The 24,664-nt window shown below is 47.7% G+C and overlaps 2 protein-coding genes and 1 long non-coding RNA gene across 3 annotated transcripts; all 3 read left to right on the top strand.

Moving 5' to 3' along the window:
• Window positions 1-1,353: 1,353 nt before the first annotated feature.
• On the top strand, window positions 1,354-1,904 carry LOC117191629 (uncharacterized protein C6orf136 homolog). The gene is made up of 2 exons (XM_033396442.1): window positions 1,354-1,421; window positions 1,481-1,904. The coding sequence occupies exons 1-2, from the start codon at window positions 1,354-1,356 to the stop codon at window positions 1,902-1,904; spliced, it is 492 nt and encodes a 163-aa protein (XP_033252333.1).
• Window positions 1,905-15,774: 13,870 nt separating this feature from the next.
• On the top strand, window positions 15,775-16,513 carry LOC117190363. The gene is made up of 3 exons (XR_004473688.1): window positions 15,775-15,884; window positions 15,945-16,150; window positions 16,205-16,513. It is a non-coding gene; the product is annotated as an uncharacterized LOC117190363 (long non-coding RNA).
• A 131-nt stretch (window positions 16,514-16,644) lies between these two features.
• On the top strand, window positions 16,645-17,122 carry LOC117190357. The gene is made up of 2 exons (XM_033395436.1): window positions 16,645-16,748; window positions 16,815-17,122. Exons 1-2 carry the CDS (start codon window positions 16,720-16,722, stop codon window positions 17,098-17,100), a joined length of 315 nt encoding a protein of 104 aa, XP_033251327.1. The 5' UTR covers window positions 16,645-16,719; the 3' UTR covers window positions 17,101-17,122.
• Window positions 17,123-24,664: the final 7,542 nt, after the last annotated feature.

The following is a 24,664-nucleotide window of genomic DNA, read 5'->3' as shown; positions in this document are numbered from 1 at the left end:
ATCGAAATCCGCATTCATTCGCTCGATTTGCTCTAAGCGAGCTTGAAGTTCTGCCTCATCTAACTCGGCAAGCTCTTCCTTGGTGAGAAAGCGATCCATGGCCTTTAGTTGGCGCGCGATGGACTCGGCCTTGTGCTTGTAGAAATCTACATCACTCGGCATTGCTGCGTTCGCGACATTGGTAGGCTCAGGTGCTGCCATGTTGAGGTTTTAAAAGAGTAACTCAGCACAACCGAAAAAGACACCCTGTATACGTATAAACGTGGGAACCGAAAGCAAAGGGATTACAGCTAATGCCTTTAGCTGTGCGGCTGTGCGAGCTGTCCGATTCCGCTTTGTACTCCGCTTGTGTGTATTAGTGAGTTCGCTGCACTGCCTACCGCACTGCACTGACCGAATTGTCGCGACAGAGAAATTAATAGCCAGCAATGCGTGTATGTAGGTGTATGTAAGTGTGTTTTAGCACCGAATTGTGCTTAACCGCCGAAAATTTGCTAGGGCTAACGAATGTCGATCGCGAATGATTATTAGTTGACACTGCAACTCAGAGATCACGTCGGGGTCACCAAATGTTATGTGGAGATAATGTTTTTTATCCCCAATCGGCCGACTAATTATTTCGAATTAAATAAAACTCGGCGCAGAAATAAAATTACGATATGTTCTTTAATGCGTGACATCCAAATTGCAAGTGTGGCTTGCCTGCCCTTTGCATTGCCGCTCCGATCGCTAAGCGCAGCTTCGCTCGGCCGACGTCGGTAGGCAGACGCAAAGCGGAGATAGCGAAGAGCGAGCTGGCAGAGAGCGTTTAGCAGGGCAAGCAAGCGCAAAGCTTTAACAAACAAATGAGTAACATAGACATAAGTAACAAACAAAATAAGCGGCTGAGGGCCAAGAATTAGGTGCTATTTGGCAAGCAGCTAATCGGCTGGGTTCTGCTCCGAACACATATGATTTTTCGATTCCAAATAAACTTGGTTACAACACGAGCACGTCTAAAAAAGATTAAAAACCCCACAATTTAAACGCTGAGTAAAACCAGATGAAGAATTTGAACGTGATATTTGAACGGCAGAGTGACGCTTAAAAGGAACAAACATTTAACATATTACGGGAAATACAGTTACCAGAGTCCGGTAAATTCGTCAATGGTCCTTGTCAAAATGATGCGAAATTTTGGAATTTTATCAATGAGAAAGAGCAATTTGATAAGCTTGTGGGGCTCCAAAGAACAGGCGTGGGCTTCCACAATGCGATTATACTCTCCTTGCACAGGATCATATAACTACAATTGGCTAAAATGTGAAGGTAGTAGCGTAATGCAACCGAAACGAAGTTTTCACGAAAACAGTAATGTACAAACATCCGCCAAAGAGAAGGAAAATGTTCGAAAGCCTGAAGATCTGGAGCGAGCCTAAGAAGTTCTGCGAACCACGCTTCCCAAACTCTTTATTGAACCGCTGAACTATTCCATATACAGCCCAAACCTTATATTTCAGAACAATATTACCGGCAAGCACACAGTCGGTCTATACCACTTTGTTAAGCAAATTGCCATTCTTCGAACTGTGGGTCACCTAAAGTACGCCTACGTTAAGTTTGAGGTTCTTAAAATTACAAAGCATCCCGACGATTACACCGTGCGCATAAGGTGGCGCGTGAGGGGCATATCCGGCCTGAAGGTGATGTTCCAGTTCTGGAAATACAAGGTGTGGCAATTGAAGGAAGTACTGAAGGATCAGGAGGCATGGTACGATGGATTTTCCATATGCTACTTGGGAGAAAGCGGTCTAATAGAAAAACACGTTGTTGATAGTCGAGAGTCTGTTGAAAATGCCTCTGCAATCACCCTGCCAACCGAGTCCCTGGCAGCGACAGCATCTCAGAAACTAAGCTGTCAATAAAACTGTAGCTAGATTTAAATGTTACTTATTTATTGCATTATTGCAATTATGCATTACATAATAAACAGCAACTGTGAAGATGTTTAGTAACTGCTATTGATTTTTTTTACAAAACCATATTCTTATATTTGTTTTTAGGTCCTTATTGTTTGAATGCGTGTACGGAACCCTTTTTTTATGTATTTATATGGACGCAATAGGCATTGTTTTGCAAATGCACTTATATAAGGCTTTTCCTTGGTGTATTCTATAGTCGTCTGCATTGAGCCTTCTGTCTCCAGAAAGATGTCAAAACTATAAATAGTTCGGAAAAGCTGAGCGTACAGAATACGATAATTTGCTTCCAGCTGTTGGGGTTGCAATGAGTTGGTCCAGTACTCCATCATCTACAAAATGGTATCAAAATAAGCTTATATATAACGCATGGAAGTCTGAACAAACTAACCTTGATAGCTGCATTATTCTGCGATGTACGGCGACCGTTCCAATGCACACTCAATATCCTGAGTGGCATTTCCAATGGATAATTACTCGGTATTCGAATGAAACACTCCATTTTGGCAGAGCCACGAACAATCACAGCACGATACGAATTGTATGTTATGCCCTTATCATCCGGAGAAATGTTTAGTACGTCTGAATTTTGGGCTAGGAATTCCTCGAGAGTGATCGCCGTCCACTGCACTAGGCTGCAAGACAAGGCCGCAGGATAGACATTTTCTTTTAGTGCACTCCTTGTTAGTCAGACCACGTATTTGCTGACTTAGATTTAACCAAGAGTTCCAGCGCCGTGTAATACGAGATATGGTCGTTTCCCGAGCAATTTGGACACGTTGGAGTAAAAATTTCTGGCTTTCCGCAGCGGTAACAAAATATTTTGCGTTCCTTCGCCACGCAGTCTCGGAACCCGTGGTCGAACTGGCCGCAATTCCAGCAACACAGCCTGGGTTTGTTCGCCAGGTGAGTTTCTTCTACTATCCTTGCTTCGTCTTCATCCAGAAACTCCGTTTCCGGCTCTAGCTCCTCCACTCGCTTCCCGGCTGAATGGAATTTCGGCGCAGGACGGAACGTCGACTTCTGCTCGCGTCCGCGAAAGTGGTACTCCACTTCCAGGCACTCTTCCCTCAGCTGCTCCACGTTTCGGACTCGGATCGCGTAAGCGTAGCGGGCGATCTCGTCATCGAGTCCCTTCTTCAAGACTCGGACCATTTCGGACTCAACCAAAGGTGTGGTGAGTCTAGCTGCCAGCCTGCGCATCGCTCTAAAGTACTCTTCCACAGATTCGCCAGATTGTTGTCGTCGCTCATGCAAGGTGCGTAGCCGCTCGAACTCGCCACCCACTGCTCGGAGCCGGGACACCAACTCGTCCTTCAAATCCTCCCATACTTCCGGAGGCCGTTCTCGGACAAATTGCCAATACCACTCCGCCGCTTGTCCTTTGACGAGATGGTGAAAGTTGTCAAGGACCTCGTCCCACGACCGTCGGTTCTGCCTACGGAGGAACTCGACCCTGAACACGAAGTCCTGCACCGTCATCTTATTTGGGTCTCCGTCGAAGTGGATTTCCCATTTCTCGACGCGTCCCCATCTCGCTCCTCTCCAATCGTCTCTCCTTTCAAATGGTGGCAGATCTGTTGGACCTCCGCCGTCTCCTGATGTCTCCCGTCTCTGCCTTCCAGCACCTGGATCCAGGTCCGCCTCGCCTATTCCTCGGCGCCAGTTCTGGCTCAACCTCGCCGGCTTCCTTGGAGGCGACTGGGAATTCCATGCGTCATCGTCCTTGGACCTTTTGGGAATGGTCCCTGTGTTCGGCTTCTGCCTGAGGTGAGCTAGAGGCTGCTGATCGCCATTATTATCCTTGATTTCATTCCGGTCTCTTTCCAATCTCAGGTCTTGGATCAATTCCACGTTCTGGCGCAGAGGCGCCATCACCTCTGTTATGGCCCCCATCAGCTCCATAAAGCCGCGACGGATCTCCTCCTGCAGCGTCTTACTCAGGGTATCTGCCATGCTGCCTCTCCACGTCTCCTGTGCTTGCGCTATGGCGACATTTACTCCTGAGAGAATCTCGGAGGGCAGTGCATTGGATTGGCCTGGAAAATTCCAGCTGTCGTCTCCACGCCCCTCAGCGCCCTGTGTGTCACCGCCTTGCATCTGTCCATGGAGGTTACCTGGTGGAGGAGTCCTGCGGGTCATTTTCTGTTTAGACCGCAAGTTGTACGCGCTCATCAACTTGGCCCTATATTTCCCTACCTCGAACTATCCTACTTATCTTTTTATTCACTACACTTATCTATTCTTCTTTCAGAACAATCGCCTAAACACTACCTATAACCAAAGACTATACAATACCAAGATGTTGCATGAGGAACAAATGCTTTTTATACCCGATACTCAAAATGAGTATTGGGGTATATTAGATTTGTGGTAAAAGTGGATGTGTGTAACGTCCAGAAGGAATCGTTTCCGACCCCATAAAGTATATATATTCTTGATCAGCATCAATAGCCGAGTCGATTGAGCCATGTCTGTCTGTCCGTCTGTCCGTCCGTCCGTCCGTCCGTCCGTCCCCTTCAGCGCCTAGTGCTCAAAGACTATAAGAGCTAGAGCAACCATGTTTTGGATCCAGACTTCTGTGATATGTCACTGCTACAAAAATATTTCAAAACTTCGCCCCGCCCACTTCCGCCCCCACAAAGGACGAAAATCTGTGGCATCCACATTTTTAAAGATACGATAAAACCAAAAACGCAGAATCGGTGAGGATGACCAGTGCAAAATCTGAACCAGATCGTATAATTATTATAGCCAGAATCAAGAAAACAATTTCATTCTTTCTCGCTCTGTCTCTCTCTAACACACAGGTTTCATGGTCGGTTTTGTCAATTGCAAAATATGAGTTCAAGGATCTCAGAACCTATAAGAGCCAGAGCAACCAAATTTGGTATCCACACTCCTGTGATATCGGACCTTGACCGTTTCGTGTCCAAATTTCGCCACACCCCCTTCCGCCCCGCAAAGGACAAAAATCTGGGGCATCCACAAATCTCAGAGACTATTAAAGCTAGAGTAACCAAATTTGGTATCCGCACTTCTGTTAGATCTCACTATAAAACGTATATATCAGAATTTCGCCCCACCCCTTCCGCCCCCACAAAAGACGAAAATCTGTTGCATCCACAATATTGCACATTCGAGAAAACTAAAAACGCAGAATCATAGATAATGACCATATCTATCAGATTGCTGAATCTGGATCAGATCGGATCATTTTTGTAGCCAACAGCAAGAAATCAATTTTCAGTGGCTACGCAGCGCCCGACGTCACGCTCAGACTGATTTTCTGTCTCTCTCGCACGCACTCTTTGTCGTGTGGTTCAATATTAGCGGCGTCTGCCGCAGGAGAGCCATACTGACTTAGTATCGGGTATAACTGTAGAGTTGCGGTGTCCGCAGCAACTCACAACGTTCCACCTCGTTCAATTTCCGTTTGACGCTTCATGGTACGGGCGCGGGGGCTAGTACTTCAATTCTCTTTTACGCTACCTTCGCCTCCGAAATGCTATTCGGCTTCTTCAATGCCTCGGTCAGCGTCGAGTCGGTGTGAAAGCATGTCAGTGTCTGCGTGCCGAAACCGTAGGGCAGCGTGGTCGCTGATGTCTTTGGCGCGGCACAGTGGGGACTCAGCCGAAATTGTCAAAAAATTGTATGAGTGCTTTAGATAAATTTAATGTACGCATCTAATAGAGAATTTTCCAATCGAATTTTCAAGATAGTTTTAGTTTAGGAGATATAAGCACTCAAAGTTTAACATTTTTTCAGTTTGCAAAGACATCGGCGATCCGCGACCACCGCTTCGACAGTGCTGAGGCTCGAATTAGAGTCCAGAATTATTTCGTTGCTGGTGAAGGCATTGCCGAACAGACGAAACCGATGGGCAGCGGGGTCGCGGTAGAGACGAAGTACAGGCGAAAAGGGAATTGAAACCCCGCGCGCTCCCTCGTGCCTTTTGGGTCCTAATGTTAGGACCCGCCATAGAACAGCTTTTTGGTCGCTCATGCAACATCTTGGTATTGTATAGTCTTTGCTATAACGCTAACTCACTGATCTTCAGCACAAAAACACTTAATACGGCAAAACAATAATAAGGGGGAAAGGAACCACAACTACTACTAGGGCCAACTCCGCACATGGTGTTCTACGTCTTTTCCTGTCCAACGTCTAGAACTTTGCGAGCACTGTTGACTACTCTTATCTTCCTTGGAAGATTAAGAGTCAAGGGCGCTCACTTCCCTACAGTCGCTGTTTCCGCCTACTTCCCTACTGAATGCCCGTTGCGGGATGTTGTAGCTGCTCCGAGTGCAACGCGTGGCCGACTTCTGTCCCCACGGGCCACTCAGAACAAAAATCTCATTGAGAATCTACCCTCCCGACTGCATCCAGCGGTAAGCAGGGGAAGCGAAAAACAGAAATCTTTCTGGCCATATCCTAACTTCGGGTATTTCTTTTTTCTTCTTCAGGTTCTCATTTTGCACACCAGGCACCGGGCCGGTTGCTAACTGGCTTGTGGATTCTCCTCTGCCAGTGCCAAACCAAATCCCCTCTTGAGATTTCCTGCTTCCCGTTGTCAGATAAGTGCCGAATCATCAAACACCAAAAAAAACTTTTTACTTTGTGGATTTTCTTTGCATCCTCAGATCCCTCAGCGCAGTTCTTCTGTGAGCCAACTCGTCGAGTCCCTCACAGGCCACCGGAACACCGATGGACCCCAGATTGCAAAATACCACTCGAGATCTATCTTCTCTGCTGGATATTTATACTTTCTTCGACGTCTGTGTGATTCGCATCCGTACTCTCCCTCTTTGATGGTAGAGCCAGGACTGCGAGTCCACTTCCCTGTCTCAGATTGTTCGCCATTATTGTTACGAACCTTTGTTTTCTTCGGGGCAAGGCCGGCTAGCCAGTCATCCCAGGGCTGGGTACTTCCCAAGCCCTCAGGTCGCACAATATACCAACTAATTGGACATCTCGAACAAATTGAAACAACAAAAGTAATCGCCAAAAAAAACTGCAAACGGACTCTACTCGACAAACAACATTACAGTAACTTCCTTCAACACAGATGTGGACCAGGTCGAGGTGTCGATGTTTTTACCCCTGACGTACCCTCTCTACCTGAGATCTGAATAACAACGTTTTGGATCTCCCTGCCATGTGCAGCAGCCTTACCGTCTCGTTGCTGTGGCTCCTCTTCCCCCATATGAAACGCTTAGCAATTCATTTTCGTCGTTATAATTTTCACTTCAATTTCCTAATTTTACACGGTATCATCGCTACACTAAGCCTGCCTATTCATACCCCCCTCATCTTATCACTACGGGCGGTTAATAAATAAATGTAGTAGTTTAAGTTGCTTGATGGCAACGAGTAACATTTATTTGATAAGTATGTTGGACTTAAAATTATAACAGCTCCAAGTTTTACAAGTATGTTTGTGAATAATTATATGCGTGTACGTCTGATGCGTGGCTGAACTGACAACTGACTATCTCTCTCTCTTGCTATCGGCTCTCTCAGAGCCGATTACTGCTCTATCCCGACGACACGACGAAAACACGACCGCTTCGTGTCTCTCTCTTTCCTTCGTTTCCTACATTCGGCTGTCCTGACGGACCATTCGCCTCGGATGGGTCTAGCCAAGGTTTCATATATTCTGAAACTGTAGAGGTCTTATAGGGACCCTCAGTATCCCCAATCTTCTCGACTTCGTACCTTCCATGATTCTTTACCCTAACCACCTTATACGGCCCTAGATACTTTCCTTTTAGCTTTAATCCAGTACCATACTGAGTACGCTTGATAGCTACTAGCTCATTAACCTCATACTGTCTATCTAGTTTCCTTTTTAAGTCAAAACTCTTCTTGTTTTCCTGCTGTAACCGTGCAATGTTTTCAACTACTTCCTTTCTAATTTTTTCGCGGTCCTTGTTCAACTCTTCGATAAGTGATTCTTCCAATATTTCTTTTATTTTTGGATCCATTCCTATACGCATGTCTAGCCCAGTCAATATCTTGAAAGGTGTTACCTTGGTACTTCGCGGCTCAACACTGTTGATCATTTGCTGTACTTTTCCTAGATGCTTATACCAACTACCGGAATTACCCTGACACAATTTCGACAACATAGGCACCACTATCTTGTGCATCCTTTCGACTTGACCATTCCCACGTGGAACGCCTGTGGCAATCATTAAATGCTGTATTTTCTCATTCAGCTTTCGGTAATCACAGCATAGTCTCTTGCTACCGTTCTTTTTCGGTACCAACACTACTGGTGATGCATACTCCGATGTACTTGGCTTTATAATCTTCTGAGCCAGCCACTCTTCCACTTGCTTGTCCACGATTTCCTGTTCACACAACGGTAATCGTCTCGGATGCTGGAAAACTGGTATCTCATCCACTAATACAATTTTCATTTTTATCGGCGCATCTACAATTCTCTGAGGTTGGTACTTTCCTACCATACCCCTAACCTCTCTAGCATGTACTTCACTGAGATGACCAACATCAATTGAAAACTCCTTCTCAGCTTCGTCAATACTTGACATGCAAATGCCTTTATATTCATTAAACAATTCCACGCATGAGGACGATGCTACCTGATCAAGTTTCTTATCTTTATCCTCGCCACAAACTCTACGAACAAATCTTGTTCCTGTCTTAGAAACTTGCATGTCCACATGATCCAGAATAGTCCTTCCTAAAATGGCTTCAAAACCAATATCCTCGTCTGGAATGACATGAAATTCTACCTCCATTCCAATCTCATCGATTTTCACTGGTATCGAAAAGCTACCAAAAGTTACAACTTGACTATCTCCAATACCTGTTAAACATTTCTCCTGGCCGATCAGTTCAAGATTTCCAAATTTCAAAAATACCCTCCTGCGAATTAAACACAAATCTGCTCCAGTATCAATCAAACCTTGGAATACCAAATTCGCGTACTTAATATCCTTTAATTCCAAACCTGATGGAGTGAAAATACCTGACGGCTTATTGACGACTTCCTTATCTCGAATAATGTTCGTATTCGATCTCTTTTCTTGTCTGGTTTCGACCTTGACATTACAGCTTGCAGCACGGTGTCCTGGTTGGCCACATTTGAAACAACAAAAATCATTTTTGGGACAATCTTTCCTCAAATGCGATTTGTCTCCACACTTAAAACATTTCCTAAAATTCTCTGCCATCGACCCTTTCACCGAACTCTCACTTTTATTACTCAGCGGCCAATTCTTACTCATCGGCTTGGATCCGCCTCTAGCTTTCTGGTAAACATCGATCTGAAATTTAAGCTCCTTTAAGTTTCTAGCTTGGTACAGCATTGCCTTACTTGCCCTAGCGTCTGGTATACCATCCACAAAATATTCGATTAAACTCTCATCATCTAGTTTAATTGGCTTGGCTATCTCCATTAACGCATACAAAAACTCATGCAACGACTCTCCTTTTTTCTGCTGGCGCTTTTGCAACATTCTATGTACTTCTACGGACGACAGTTTAACACTAAACTAATCCAACAGAGCTGCCTTCAACGAATTCCAATTACGAATATCACGCAAACTACGAACGAAAGATTTTGCTGCACCAACTAACAACTGCTTGGCATAAATGAATAATTGTAATTGACTCCATTGAACAGTAGCTGCGCATTCTTCTAATTCCTCTATCCATTGATTGATGTCGGGATTATTAGAACCAGAAAATTGTGACACACTACCTTCCACGTCTTTTAGCGTAAACCAAGATTTATACTCTGCCTGTCGCGTACCTGGTTGAACTGCTACGGTATCATCCTCTGCTGTTACTACGGACTCATCCTCTGACTCTTCTTCATCCTCAACTGGAAAGCCGTGATGTATTAATAGTCTATCTTGCAAATCGCGCTTTCGTCCCGTCGTCTGCAACGCAAGCTCTCTTAACTTCTCTCGCAAATCTGCGACTCTCAGTGTCATTATATCTTCAACTTGCATCGTGACGATTTAAATACAAAATAATTGATATTAGCTTATATCTAAGAAAATGTAATTAAATCAACTTAAACAACCTTATTACTGCTGGCCTGTTAACAATTTTCCAGTTAACATCGATTTCGAAAACGCCTTTAAAGTCGTCACTGTTAACGATCGCTTCTCTGTTAACGCTCACCTTACTATGGGTTTACCCTTGTTAACTCTCGCTTCTGCGCAGAACTTTCCAGACTCCAAATTTGACGCACACACACCACCACATCCAGATCTCGCTTGCCTGTCGATGTCGCTGTTGCCGTCCTCTCTTTGTTGCCTTGCCTTGCTCTCGCCGTTCGCCGATAACTCGTTGTCGCTTCCCGAATCGTCGCTGCTTCTGCTGTTACAAAATGAACTGCTGCTTGTCTTTTCTTGTAGTTGTAGTCTCCGTCCGACGCAGTGCAACACAACAACAATCAATGTTCTTTGATTCTTGCTGTTTGCTGCCGTCGTTTTGTCGCTTCTGCTTCCTTTGGAACGAACGCACTCAGATTGTCGTCTCTGTGCCGCTTGTCTCCTTGTAGCTCTAGCCTCTCAGACGCAATGCACAACAACAACAACGAAGGTTTTGATTCTTGCTGTGTTTGCTGCCGTCTGCCGTCGTTTTGTCGCTTCTGCTCTCTTTGGAACGAACGCGCTCAGATTGTCGTCTCTGTGCCGCTTGTCTCCTTGTAGCTCTAGCCTCTCAGACGCAATGCACAACAACAACAACGAAGGTTTTGATTCTTGCTGTGTTTGCTGCCGTCTGCCGTCGTTTTGTCGCTTCTGCTCTCTTTGGAACGAACGCGCTCAGATTGTCGTCTCTGTGCCGCTTGTCTCCTTGTAGCTCTAGCCTCTCAGACGCAATGCACAACAACAACAACGAAGGTTTTGATTCTTGCTGTGTTTGCTGCCGTCTGCCGTAGTTTTGTCGCTTCTGCTCTCTTTGGAACGAACGCGCTCAGATTGTCGTCTCTGTGCCGCTTGTCTCCTTGTAGCTCTAGCCTCGTGTTCGCCAAAATTTCCAAATACACGCACAAATCTCACTTGCAAATGTTGTTGTCTTGGGCTTATTTTCGGACGAGCCCCCAATTTGTAGTAGTTTAAGTTGCTTGATGGCAACGAGTAACATTTATTTGATAAGTATGTTGGACTTAAAATTATAACAGCTCCAAGTTTTACAAGTATGTTTGTGAATAATTATATGCGTGTACGTCTGATGCGTGGCTGAACTGACAACTGACTATCTCTCTCTCTTGCTATCGGCTCTCTCAGAGCGGATTACTGCTCTATCCCGACGACACGACGAAAACACGACAGCTTCGTGTCTCTCTCTTTCCTTCGTTTCCTACATAAATAGATAAATAGAAATAATTAATATAATAAATATAAATAAGTTACATATAGATATAATATGGACGGACTTAAATTAGGGGATTAACATATACATATAAATGGAGACGTCTAACAAAAATAAATAATGGGAGTAAATAAGTTAATTGAAGATTTTTTTGTTCTCTCTAAATGGGCGAGGGACCCGCTCTACGTGGCCAGGATTGTGTCTTCGAGCCCAGCAAAACCAAGCCAGGATGGCGGAGCTGTGACCTATTCCTCTTATGCTTCTTGGGTCCCTTTCCCGTCCCGCTAGTCCTGGTTCCTGGTCTCTCACTGATCTGGATCCCCTGGAATCACAGATTTATTTATCTTTTTTTTTCAGGGTGATGGCCACTACTCCATCCTCATCCTTTCAGAACGAAAAAAATCACTAGATCACTATGTCCGGCGCGCATGCTCCTCCGTTGCGGGAATTTCTTTCTCCGAACCCCCTCTTGGCTTAGCTGCTCTGTTTAATGCTCCCGGGCCGCTGATCCCCATCGCTCTCTCTTCTATCGCCCTTGAACTAGGTTCAAGGGCATGGCCTGATTCGGGCTGCTGGCGGCTCTCTTTTCTTTGGGGTATGGGTGAGTTGGCTTCGGGACTCCGTTATGGGATGAGATCGGATATCTTCTCTCATAACGGCTCCGGAGAGCGCGCGGAACTCTCACTCTCCAGGACCAGGTGGCGCCACTCTTGCTAAACCTTTCCCCTTAAATTTTGGCCTTGCCACTATGTTCGAACTTCTTTCCTCCTCACCGCTTCTATGGGATATCACCTATCGATATCTTCGCATGCAACACCTAGCGAAAATTCGAGCGACCATGGCCGCGGAGTATTATTCGCAAACAGCGAAGAGTTACACGTTTCCCTAAAACTGCTGGCCTTCCCGGACATTACGGTGCCTAGGATCTTGCAGCGCCCAACGTAGGCTTACACCCACTGATCGGATATTCCCTACGTGAGTGCGTTTCCCTTGTTTCTGACTCAGTCTGAAGTTTTCGCTACAATTTTAGGTCTTTGGCGTGAAAAATCCCCACCGGCCTCCCCGACAGATCCTCCAGCTCGTAGGCGTTATTCCCTACTGGACGTACGACTCTGCATTTTAGGAATTTCCGGGCGAACTTGGCGTTGTAGCTTTTGCCAAAGTCGCTGAGGGTGAAGTTGCGCCTGTAGACTTCTTGGCCAGGTCTGGCGAAAAAGACTCGGGCCCGTTTGTTGTATCGCTGGCTGCTCCGCTCATACGCTTGGTGTAGGCTGCGTTTAATTTGCTCGCGAATGAGGTGTCGCTTATCCGCGGGATCTAATGCGTGCACTTCATGTTCCGTCAAAGACTGCAGCTTCCTCGCCAGCTTATAGCAGTTCCCATTCAGAAACATCTGTTGTCCAAATACAGCGAAAAACGGCGTTACGCCTGTGGCTTCGTGCACCGAGTCACGGATTGAAACTTCGATCTCCGGTAGGTAGATGTCCCAGTCTCTGTGATCCTTTTCCAAATACGTCCTTATTGCAGCGAGTATCGTCCGATTTACTCTCTCGGCTGCATTGCTTTGCGGCGAGTAGACTGCTGTGCGCATGTGTCGGATCCCGAAGCCGCTGACCATGTCCATGAACGCCTTCGATAGGAACTGCTTGCCGTTGTCGGAGTGGATCACCTCTGGCACCCCGAATTTGTAGAATACCTCTTGCACCAGGAATTGAACGACGTTCGCAGCGGTCGCCTCTCTCGTCGCCTTCAAGAAGGTAAATTTTGAAAAGTGGTCTACGACGACGAAAATCCAGGCCTGTCCCCTTTTTGACCTGGGATACTTTCCCAGGAAGTCTATGTAGATCTTTTGGAATGGCCTCTCCGTGACCACTTCCTGACCGATCCCGACTTGGCTACGGTAATTGGGAGCTTTGGATTCCTTGCATTCGGTGCAGCTTCGGACGTATTCCAGCACTTGTGCCGTCATCGCCGGCCAGTAGTAGTGCCTTTTTAACCTATGCAAGGTCTTCTTCATTCCACCGTGTCCAGCTGTGTGGTCTTCGTGGGCCTTCGCGATGAGGGTTTTCGTCAGTGCCGCGGGAATCCATAATTTCCACATTGAACCTTCCACTTGGTCGTCGATTTGCGCGAAGCCCATTCGCTTGAATACCAGGTCCCCGTCTATTCGCAGGTCAGGCAATAATTCTTTGTTCCTGCAGATTTCTCCTTTCAACTCCTGGTATTCCGTTGATTTGAATTCCTTCGTCTGGAATCCGAGGATTTCCGTTGGGTCTAGAACCACCTCCTCGATGCAGCGCGATAGTGTATCCGCCACTATATTTTCGACTCCCTTGCGGTGTTCGATCTCAAAGTCGAACCTCTGCAGCCGCAATGACCATCTCGCTAGACGCCCATTCAGGTCCTTGAGTGACATTAGCCATTTAAGGATGGCGTGGTCAGTGATTACCGTGAACGGCATCAATTCCACATATGGCCTGAATCTTTCAATCGCCAATACCGCAGCTAAGCATTCTTTCTCCGTTACCGAATAATTTATTTGATGTTTGTTTAGCTTGGAAGAAAAGAATGCCACTGGTCGCTCTGCTTTGTCATCATCCAGCTGAAAAAGCACTGCTCCCACTCCAAAATTTGAGGCGTCGCACTGGATGTAGAAATGGCGTTTAAAGTCGGCATGGACTAATACAGGAGCCGTGGTGAGTGCCTTCTTCAGGGATTCTATGGCCGCCCTCGCTTCCGTTGGCAAGGAAAACTTCCCGCGCGGATGATTCTTCAGAGCATCTGTTAACGGTACCGCGATGGTGGCGAAGTCCTTGATGAAGCGCCTATTCCATCCTGCGGTTCCTATGAAGCTCCGTAGCTCCTTTACTGAACTCGGGCTCGGGATCTTTTGTATAGCCACAACCCTATCGGGATCCATTTGCAGCGTGCCGCCTCCGATTATAAACCCCAGGTATTTCAGCGACTTAAAGCAGAATTTGGATTTTTTTAGACCTATCGTCAAATTCGCTCTTTTCAGGCACTGGGCCACCAATCGCAGATATCGCAGATGCGTCTGGAAATCCGGGGCTATCACCAAAAGATCGTCCAAATAAACGAAAACGTTTGATCTGAGCTGAGTCGGGATTACCTTATCCATCACTCTGCATAACCTCTGGGCAGCGTTACACAGACCGAAGGGCATCATCACGAATTGATTCAGCGGACGGCCTGCAACGGTAAATGCGGTGCACTTCCGCCTTTCTGTGTCCAATTTAATTTGCCAGAATGCGAATTTGAGGTCGACGCTGGAAATGTAATATGTCTGGTCAATCCTGGATAGTATTCCCTCGATGCTAGGAAGAGGGTAAGCATCTTTTACGGTGAGCTGATTCAGTTTCCGCGCGTCCAAACAGAATCTATTTTTGTTTAGCTTTCGCACCACCGTCGTCCGATTGCTCCATGGACTATCGCTGACCTCGATCACTCCTAGTTCCAGCATTTTATCCACCTCGGTCCAGATCACCTCCTGCATCGCTGGGGATTGAGGGTAATGCCGATCTTTAAATGGTTCTGCGCCCTCGATCAACTGGATCCGATGCTGCTCTACCGTCGTTGTTCCTAATGCGGCATCCTCATAGGTCAGAAACTCCTTCTTTACCTTCTCCAGCTCTTCGGTCTCCGTGTCTTCCAGGGTCCAAGCTTCCACCTCCACGTCCTCCTGGCGAAGTTCGGCGTACTGGCTGATTTGTGACATTTGGATCTCGCCTACTTGGGCCTCGCTGGATCGACTGGGCTCTTCTCCGAGGACTGTGGGAGCCAGCGCGAAGGATCTCCAGAAATCAATACCCAGGTACATGGCTTGCTCTAGGTTCGGGCATACGTAAAACAAGATCTCTTTATTCGTTCCGTTATATCCTACGCAGAGTTTGGTTTTGCCGACTATGGACCTGTCTTCTCCAGAGGCTGTCTTGATGATCGAGACATAATTGTCCATTTCCACCTCGAGGTCGGCAAGGAGTTCACGGCTGCCCTTTCCTAAGACACTAACGGATGCCCCATTATCTAGGAGTCCAGCAATCCGATGTCCTCTTATCTGCACTTCGGCAAATACTCCGGGATCGCGTCCTGCTCCTCGTCTGACTGCCTCGGCCACCTCTTTGCGAGTCTGTCGCCTTTCCTTAAATCTGGAACGGGCCTTTTGGAGTCTACGACTGACACCGCGCATCCCCTCCAGCTGCCTGTCATCAAAGATCTGGTTTCGAATTTGTATGTATCTCCTCATCCTCTCTTCGGCCGGTATGAACTTCAAACTATTTTTATTAAATTTATTCGGGCTATTATTCTTAATTTCTATATTGATTAGTGGACCATCGTTCATTTCTTCGCGGGCTTCTGTCCCGAGCGCTGATCTCCCGCTTTCATCATGCCCGATCGTGCTTTTCCCGAGCAATTTGGACACGTTGGAGTAAAAATTTCTGGCTTTCCGCAGCGGTAACAAAATATTTTGCGTTCCTTCGCCACGCAGTCTCGGAACCCGTGGTCGAACTGGCCGCAATTCCAGCAACACAGCCTGGGTTTGTTCGCCAGGTGAGTTTCTTCTACTATCCTTGCTTCGTCTTCATCCAGAAACTCCGTTTCTGGCTCTAGCTCCTCCACTCGCTTCCCGGCTGAATGGAATTTCGGCGCAGGACGGAACGTCGACTTCTGCTCGCGTCCGCGAAAGTGGTACTCCACTTCCAGGCACTCCTCCCTCAGCTGCTCCACGTTTCGGACTCGGATCGCGTAAACGTAGCGGGCGATCTCGTCATCGAGTCCCTTCTTCAAGACTCGCACCATTTCGGACTCAACCAAAGGTGTGGTGAGTCTAGCTGCCAGCCTGCGCAGCGCTCTAAAGTACTCTTCCACAGATTCGCCAGATTGTTGTCGTCGCTCATGCAAGGTGCGTAGCCGCTCGAACTCGCCACCCACCGCTCGGAGCCGGGACACCAACTCGTCCTTCAAATCCTCCCATACTTCCGGAGGCCGTTCTCGGACAAATTGCCAATACCACTCCGCCGCTTGTCCTTTGACGAGATGGTGAAAGTTGTCAAGGACCTCGTCCCACGACCGTCGGTTCTGCCTACGGAGGAACTCGACCCTGAACACGAAGTCCTGCACCGTCATCTTATTTGGGTCTCCGTCGAAGTGGATTTCCCATTTGTCGACGCGTCCCCATCTCGCTCTTCTCCAATCGTCTCTCCTTTCAAATGGTGGCAGATCTGTTGGACCTCCGCCGTCTCCTGATGTCTCCCGTCTCTGCCTTCCAGCACCTGGATCCAGGTCCGCCTCGCCTATCCCTCTGCGCCAGTTCTGGCTCAACCTCGCCGGCTTCCTTGGAGGCGACTGGGAATTCCATGCGTCATCGTCCTTGGACCTTTTGGGAATGGTCCCTGTGTTCGGCTTCTGCCTGAGGTGAGCTAGAGGCTGCTGATCGCCATTATTATCCTTGATTTCATTCCGGTCTCTTTCCAATCTCAGGTCTTGGATCAATTCCACGTTCTGGCGCAGAGGCGCCATCACCTCTGTTATGGCCCCCATCAGCTCCATAAAGCCGCGACGGATCTCCTCCTGCAGCGTCTTACTCAGGGTATCTGCCATGCTGCCTCTCCACGTCTCCTGTGCTTGCGCTATGGCGACATTTACTCCTGAGAGAATCTCGGAGGGCTGTCGTCTCCACGCCCCTCAGCGCCCTGTGTGTCACCGCCTTGCATCTGTCCTTGGAGGTTACCTGGTGGAGGAGTCCTGCGGGTCATTTTCTGTTTAGACCGCAAGTTGTACGCGCTCATCAACTTGGCTCTATATTTCCCTACCTCGAACTATCCTACTTATCTTTTTATTCACTACACTTATCTATTCTTCTTTCAGAACAATCGCCTAAACACTACCTATAACCAAAGACTATACAATACCAAGATGTTGCATGAGGAACAAATGCTTTTTCAATTTCCGTTTGACGCTTCATGGTACGGGCGCGCGGGGCTAGTACTTCAATTCTCTTTTACGCTACCTTCGCCTCCGAATTGCTACTCGGCTTCGTCAATGCCTCGGTCAGCGTCGAGTCGGTGTGAAAGCATGTCAGTGTCTGAGTGCCGAAACCGTAGGGCAGCGTGGTCGCTGATGTCTTTGGCGCGGGCGAGGATAATGCACTGTCGCTTGCCTTGCCCGGGGTAATGCAGTGTCTAGCTAAGGCTATGGTCCATCGTCTTCCCGATCTAAAGTCGGGGGAACTGAATCAAGGCCATGGCTAGAGGTGCCTGGCAGCCAGGCATAAAACGCTAGGGGGTGGTCCCCCGATAAACATTAACCAGTATGGACCTTCGGGCCAAATATGGAGGTAGATAAGGAGCAAACACGGGTTGGGATGTCAACCCAAACGTCGGTGGAAAGCGTGACTGCTCCCACCGGCGGGCACGGGGAGGAGCAATCCTCTCTGCGTGTCGCCAGCGGTCACACCTCGGGCATGGCGGGAGCAGGTCATGTCAGTTGTAATACTACTGCCACAAAAACGACGCGTTGCAGGGTGAGCCGCGCGGGTGCCGTTGTCGATGCAGACTCGGACCTGGAGAGCGTTCTATCCCTTAGCAAGACCGAAGAGGAAAGCCTTCTCCGCTCGCCGGAACCAGGTACCAGCTCCCTGCATAGGGAAGGGCCGAAGCGTTCCAGGGAGGGGATGAAGGCAAAAGCTCAGTATAAGGCGGCCCTCAAGTTACTGAGCCGGCTCCAGGGCAAGGCGGATATCTCCCAAGAGGAGAAGTCCAAGCTAGCCTGGGCTGAGCAACGGGTACAGGAGGGCCGCGAATACTACGCGCAGCTGCCGCAGATGAAGGCAACAAACGGTGGATTCGCCAACAAGGTGGAGGAGATGTTGGCCACCAAGAGGCAACGTTCGATCGAGAGTGCTGCCAAAGACACTCCGGCGAGCAAGCGGCAACGCGGGCCCAAGGTGGCCACCCCCCAGCCGAAGACGAGGAAGCCGAGGCAGAAGGCCATGAGCGAGGTGTCCAAGAGACATCTCATTGTGGCCCTGATCGATCGCAGCGATGAGAACGGGAAGATGACGGCGGCGCAGTGGAAGTTAGTCCACGCGCAGCTCGTCGAGGCACTGTTCTCGCGAATGGAGGAGGACCCTAGCGCTCCCATGCCCACGTTCGATGGAGCGGGATGGCTGAACGGGGTCAAAATCCTCAAGTGCAATGACGACCCAACGCGGCAGTGGCTGGTGCAGAAGGTGCCCCTACTGGAAGCTCTGTGGGAGGGGGCCAAGCTGGAGGTGGTAGACAGGGAGCTGATCCCGTCCATACCAAAGGCGAAGGTGCTCTTCCCCATTGCTGTCCAGGGGGAGCGAGCACTGAAGCTGCTGCAGAGGCAAAATCCGGACGTGCCAACTGCTGATTGGAAGGTTCTGCAAGCCGGTAGCCCACTACCCAACGAGGGGGGCCAGCACGTGATCCTCCAGATCAGCAAGGTGGCGGAGGACATCCTGTATCCCAAGTTCGGGAAGATGGCGTGGGGCGTAGGTAGCGTATACCTACGGCTGAAAAAGCGCCACCCCGAGGATAAAGATGCGCACACCCTCCAGGCAGGCGAGGTCGAGAAGGACCTAGGTCTGGAGACCATAGTAGAGGACCCCCAGGGTCTTGCGCTGGACGACTCGGAGGAGGAGGAAGACGGTGACGGTGACCTGACAATCATAGTCAACCCGTCGTGCGAGGTTGAGTTAGCCACCCATGACACTAAGGGTGCTGCAACTCAATCTCCATAAAAGCAAGGTAGCGTCGGCGGAGCTCATCATTGCCATGGAGCAAGGGCCCGCCGACATAGCTTTAGTCCAGGAGCCGTGGATTGCGTCAGGCAACTCTGTGGCCGGACTAAAGTCCTCAAATTACAGCCTTCTCTACTCAACATCGGTAAGCAGGAACAGAACCGCCGTACTCGTACGGAAGGGAATCCATGCTCATCTTATGTCTCATTACAGCACGGATGACCTGACGGTGGTGATGCTGGAGAGCGAGGAAAAGCGCCTAATGGCAGCTTCCTGCTACATGGCACACGACAGGCCCGCCCCGCCGGAAGAACTTAGGAGTCTGGTGACAGAAGCCGGCTCCAAAAATCTCCAACTCCTCATCGGTGCAGACGCCAACGCCCATCACAATGTGTGGGGAAGCCCTGACACCAACGATAGAGGTGAGTCACTCCTAGACTTTATCTTATCCACTAACTTAGATGTAGCAAACGTGGGGGAGGAACACACCTTCGTTGGTCCCACCTCGTCTAACGTGCTAGACCTAACTCTTGTCACGGGAAAGAGTACCTTGGTATCTGACTGGAGAGTCCTCGAAAGACCATCCTTCTCAGACCATAAGTACATTCAGTTCAAGTGCGAATTCAAACACTCTTCGAAGATAACAGTCTATAGAAAAACAAACAAGCGAACGAAGAGATTGTCAATGAGGAATATAAAATCCTACTTAGGAGCTACAAGAAGGAAATACGTAAGGCACAAAGGAACTCGTGGAGAAACTTCTGCTCCAACATTGAGAAAGTGCCCGAAACCGCTAGGCTCCGGAAGCTGCTCTCAAAGCAGCCCACAGTACAGAGCCAACTAAAACTAGACAACGGACAGTGGACAGAGGGCAGTAAAGAAGCCCTAACAGCACTAATGGAGGCGCACTTCCCTGGATGCACCGAGGTCACTGACGCCAAGGAGCATCAGGAACTAGCAACTGAGGAACAGCACCCCCCAATAGGTCTGTTAACCACTAAGAGAATCCACTGGGCCATAGACTCCTTCGCGGCCATAAAAGCACCAGGACTGGACGGAATATTCCCAGCCATGATGCAGTTGACCAAAGAGGTTATTACCCCATGGCTCTTCTCAATATACTCAGCATGCCTAAGTACAGGCTATATCCCCATCCAATGGAGAACCTCGAGGTTTGTCTTCCTCCCTAAGGCAGGAAAGTGCAGCCACGTGAGTCCCAAGGATTACAGACCGATAAGCCTTACCTCCTTTCTACTAAAAACACTAGAAAAGCTGTTGGATTTACACATCAGGAATGAGGTAGGGGGACTGATGTCAATAAACCAACACGCCTACACTAAAGGGAAATCAGTGGAGACGGCACTACACTCGCTAGTAGCCACCATCGAGAGCGTCCTTCACAACAAAAAGTATGCTTTGGGAGCATTTTTGGACATCTCAGGAGCATTCAACAACGTGGCAACAGCCGCAATAACAAGTCGCCTAGAAGCGAATAACATACACCCTGCAATCAACGTCTGGATCAAAAACCTCCTAAGTTGTAGACGGGTGCAATCGGAGTGGGGCACCGCTTCCATGGTAAAGGGGGCAAACAGAGGCACCCTCAGGGTGGAGTCCTGTCGCCACTACTGTGGAATTTGGTGGTCGACGACCTCATTAAGAGATTTGAAAGGAAGGCCCCAAAAATAACAGCCTATGCAGATGACATAAGCACCCTCAGCTCTAGAACTTTGCGAGCGCTGTTGACTACTCTTATCTTCCTTGGAAGATTAAGAGTCAAGGGCGCTCACTTCCCTACAGTCGCTGTTTCCGCCTACTTCCCTACTGAATGCCCGTTGAGGGATGTTGTAGCTGCTCCGAGTGCAACGCGTGGCCGACTTCTGTCCCCACGGGCCACTCAGAACAAAAATCTCATTGAGAATCTACCCTCCCGACTGCATCCAGCGGTAAGCAGGGGAAGCGAAAAACAGAAATCTTTCTGGCCATATCCTAACTTCGGGTATTTCTTTTTTCTTCTTCAGGTTCTCATTTTGCACACCAGGCACCGGGCCGGTTGCTAACTGGCTTGTGGATTCTCCTCTGCCAGTGCCAAACCAAATCCCCTCTTGAGATTTCCTGCTTCCCGTTGTCAGATAAGTGCCGAATCCTCAAACACCAAAAAAAACTTTTTACTTTGTGGATTTTCTTTGCATCCTCAGATCCCTCAGCGCAGTTCTTCTGTGAGCCAACTCGTCGAGTCCCTCACAGGCCACCGGAACACCGATGGACCCCAGATTGCAAAATACCACTCGAGATCTATCTTCTCTGCTGGATATTTATACTTTCTTCGACGTCTGTGTGATTCGCATCCGTACTCTCCCTCTTTGATGGTAGAGCCAGGACTGCGAGTCCACTTCCCTGTCTCAGATTGTTCGCCATTATTGTTACGAACCTTTGTTTTCTTCGGGGCAAGGCCGGCTAGCCAGTCATCCCAGGGCTGGGTACTTCCCAAGCCCTCAGGTCGCACAATATACCAACTAATTGGACATCTCGAACAAATTGAAACAACAAAAGTAATCGCCAAAAAAAACTGCAAACGGACTCTACTCGACAAACAACATTACAGTAACTTCCTTCAACACAGATGTGGACCAGGTCGAGGTGTCGATGTTTTTACCCCTGACGTACCCTCCCTACCTGAGATCTGAATAACAACGTTTTGGATCTCCCTGCCATGTGCAGCAGCCTTACCGTCTCGTTGCTGTGGCTCCTCTTCCCCCATATGAAACGCTTAGCAATTCATTTTCGTCGTTATAATTTTCACTTCAATTTCCTAATTTTACACGGTATCATCGCTACACTAAGCCTGCCTATTCATACCTCCCTCATCTTATCACTACGGGCGGTTAATAAATAAATAGATAAATAGAAATAATTAATATAATAAATATAAATAAGTTACATACAGATATAATATGGACGGACTTAAATTAGGGGATTAACATATACATATAAATGGAGACGTCTAACAAAAATAAATAATGGGAGTAAATAAGTTAATTGAAGATTTTTTTGTTCTCTCTAAATGGGCGAGGGACCCGCTCTACGTGGCCAGGATTGTGTCTTCGAGCCCAGCAAAACCAAGCCAGGATGGCGGAGCTGTGCCCTATTCCTCTTATGCTTCTTGGGTCCCTTTCCCGTCCCGCTAGTCCTGGTTCCTGGTCTCTCACTGATCTGGATCCCCTGGAATCACAGATTTATTTATCTTTTTTTTTCAGGGTGATGGCCACTACTCCATCCTCATCCCACTCACTTTTTCTTTCAGAACGAAAAAAATCACTAGATCACTATGTCCGGCGCGCATGCTCCTCCGTTGCGGGAATTTCTTTCTCCGAACCCCCTCTTGGCTTAGCTGCTCTGTTTAATGCTCCCGGGCCGCTGATCCCCATCGCTCTCTCTTCTCTTGGCTTCGGGACTCCGTTATGGGATGAGATCGGATATCTTCTCCGGAGAGCGCGCGGAATTCTCACTCTCCAGGACCAGGTGGCGCCACTCTTGCTAACCCTTTCCCCTTAAATTTTGGCCTTGCCACTATGTTCGAACTTCTTTCCTCCTCACCGCTTCTATGGGATATCACCTATCGATATCTTCGCATGCAACACCTAGCGAAAATTCGAGCGACCATGGCCGCGGAGTATTATTCGCAAACAGCGAAGAGTTACACGTTTCCCTAAAACTGCTGGCCTTCCCGGACATTACGGTGCCTAGGATCTTGCAGCGCCCAACGTAGGCTTACACCCACTGATCGGATATTCCCTACTTGAGTGCGTTTCCCTTGTTTCTGACTCAGTCTGAAGTTTTCGCTACAATTTTAGGTCTTTGGCGTGAAAAATCCCCACCGGCCTCCCCGACAGATCCTCCAGCTCGTAGGCGTTATTCGCTACTGGACGTACGACTCTGCATTTTAGGAATTTCCGGGCGAACTTGGCGTTGTAGCTTTTGCCAAAGTCGCTGAGGGTGAAGTTGCGCCTGTAGACTTCTTGGCCAGGTCTGGCGAAAAAGACTCGGGCCCGTTTGTTGTATCGCTGGCTGCTCCGCTCATACGCTTGGTGTAGGCTGTGTTTCAATTTGTTCGAGATGTCCAATTAGTTGGTATATTGTGCGACCTGAGGGCTTGGGAAGTACCCAGCCCTGGGATGACTGGCTAGCCGGCCTTGCCCCGAAGAAAACAAAGGTTCGTAACAAACCCTGGCATTTTTCTCTTAAATGGAATGTTAAAAGCATCAAGACCATTAACAGACTTATGACGGGACACACATACGACAAAGTCTTCCTACACAGAATCAAAGCAATTGACTCAAATATCTGAGAAACGTGCAATGTAACTGAATATGCCGAACACCTGATCTTCGATTGCCAAAGATTTGCCGGGCTCAGAAGGAAATTCAAAATCTTTAAATATTATAACAATTTACATCAATTATTAATCAAAAAAGAGCCGCTACATCTCAGAGAGCTGGCAATCTTCATCAAAAGTGCTGACTTAAACTTTTGACCACTTTTTTCTTCATCATGTTATAAAGTAATTTCAGTTTATTTTCTAAAACAATTAAGTAATTTTCCTCTTTTTTTATATACCGACCTGTCAAACTCGCCAAACTACATCACCAGTATCTGATCAATGTGGCTACAGTGCTACGATCAAAATTCCGATCATCCTTGAGATGATTTAAAACCAAAAAAAAACGGGGGGGAACGTTGTGATTTGAAAAATCTAGGTATTTCTGGTCGACATGAATTTTCTTTGGATCTATTTTTGTTAGGTATTACTCTACCACAACTGGGTGGCACGTTTTGGCACAAATAGTTCAACAGCTTTTCGACTGGTGCGACAATAATTTAGACTAGAGTGGTCTTGAAGTATAGTCGCATACGGGAAATATCACATAAAAATATGGATACTTATTTCCATTATCCAACTATGATTCTAACGACGTTGGATCACTGAAACTACAAAAAAATAGTGTAAACTGTCTCCGAGTTCAGAAAGTTCCGTTGAGATATCCCAAAAAAACTATCTCATCACATCACACTTTTATTGTACAAAATATTTATATCGATATACATATGACCATATGATTTTTCGATTCCAAATAAACTTGGTTACAACACGAGCACGTCTAAAAAAGATTAAAAACCCCACAATTTAAACGCTGAGTAAAACCAGATGAAGAATTTGAACGTGATATTTGAACGGCAGAGTGACGCTTAAAAGGAAGAAACATTTAACATATTACGGGAAATACAGTTACCAGAGTCCGGTAAATTCGTCAATGGTCCTTGTCAAAATGATGCGAAATTTTGGAATTTTATCAATGAGAAAGAGCAATTTGATAAGCTTGTGGGGCTCCACAATGCGATTATACTCTCCTTGCACAGGATCATATAACTACAATTGGCTAAAATGTGAAGGTAGTAGCGTAATGCAACCGAAACGAAGTTTTCACGAAAACAGTAATGTACAAACATCCGCCAAAGAGAAGGAAAATGTTCGAAAGCCTGAAGATCTGGAGCGAGCCTAAGAAGT

This window comes from Drosophila miranda, assembly GCF_003369915.1.
Source record: "Drosophila miranda strain MSH22 chromosome Y unlocalized genomic scaffold, D.miranda_PacBio2.1 Contig_Y1_pilon, whole genome shotgun sequence".
NCBI classification, from domain to species: Eukaryota; Metazoa; Arthropoda; class Insecta; order Diptera; family Drosophilidae; genus Drosophila; species Drosophila miranda.
Note: the sequence above shows the minus strand (reverse complement) of the source record. Positions and strands in the feature narration are given on the sequence as shown.

What these genes read in the sequence shown, in the direction of transcription:
- LOC117190357 (XM_033395436.1), top strand. Translation starts at nt 16,720, where the DNA reads ATGGTCCCTGTGTTCGGCTTCTGCCTGAG. An exon ending in GTGTTCGGCTTCTGCCTGAG is followed by an intron (nt 16,749 to 16,814) that starts GTGAGCTAGAGG and finishes TTCCAATCTCAG; the next exon opens with GTCTTGGATCAATTCCACGT.
- LOC117191629 (XM_033396442.1), top strand. Translation starts at nt 1,354, where the DNA reads ATGTACAAACATCCGCCAAAGAGAAGGAAAATGTTCGAAAGCCTGAAG. An exon ending in ATCTGGAGCGAGCCTAAGAA is followed by an intron (nt 1,422 to 1,480) that starts GTTCTGCGAACC and finishes TTCCATATACAG; the next exon opens with CCCAAACCTTATATTTCAGA.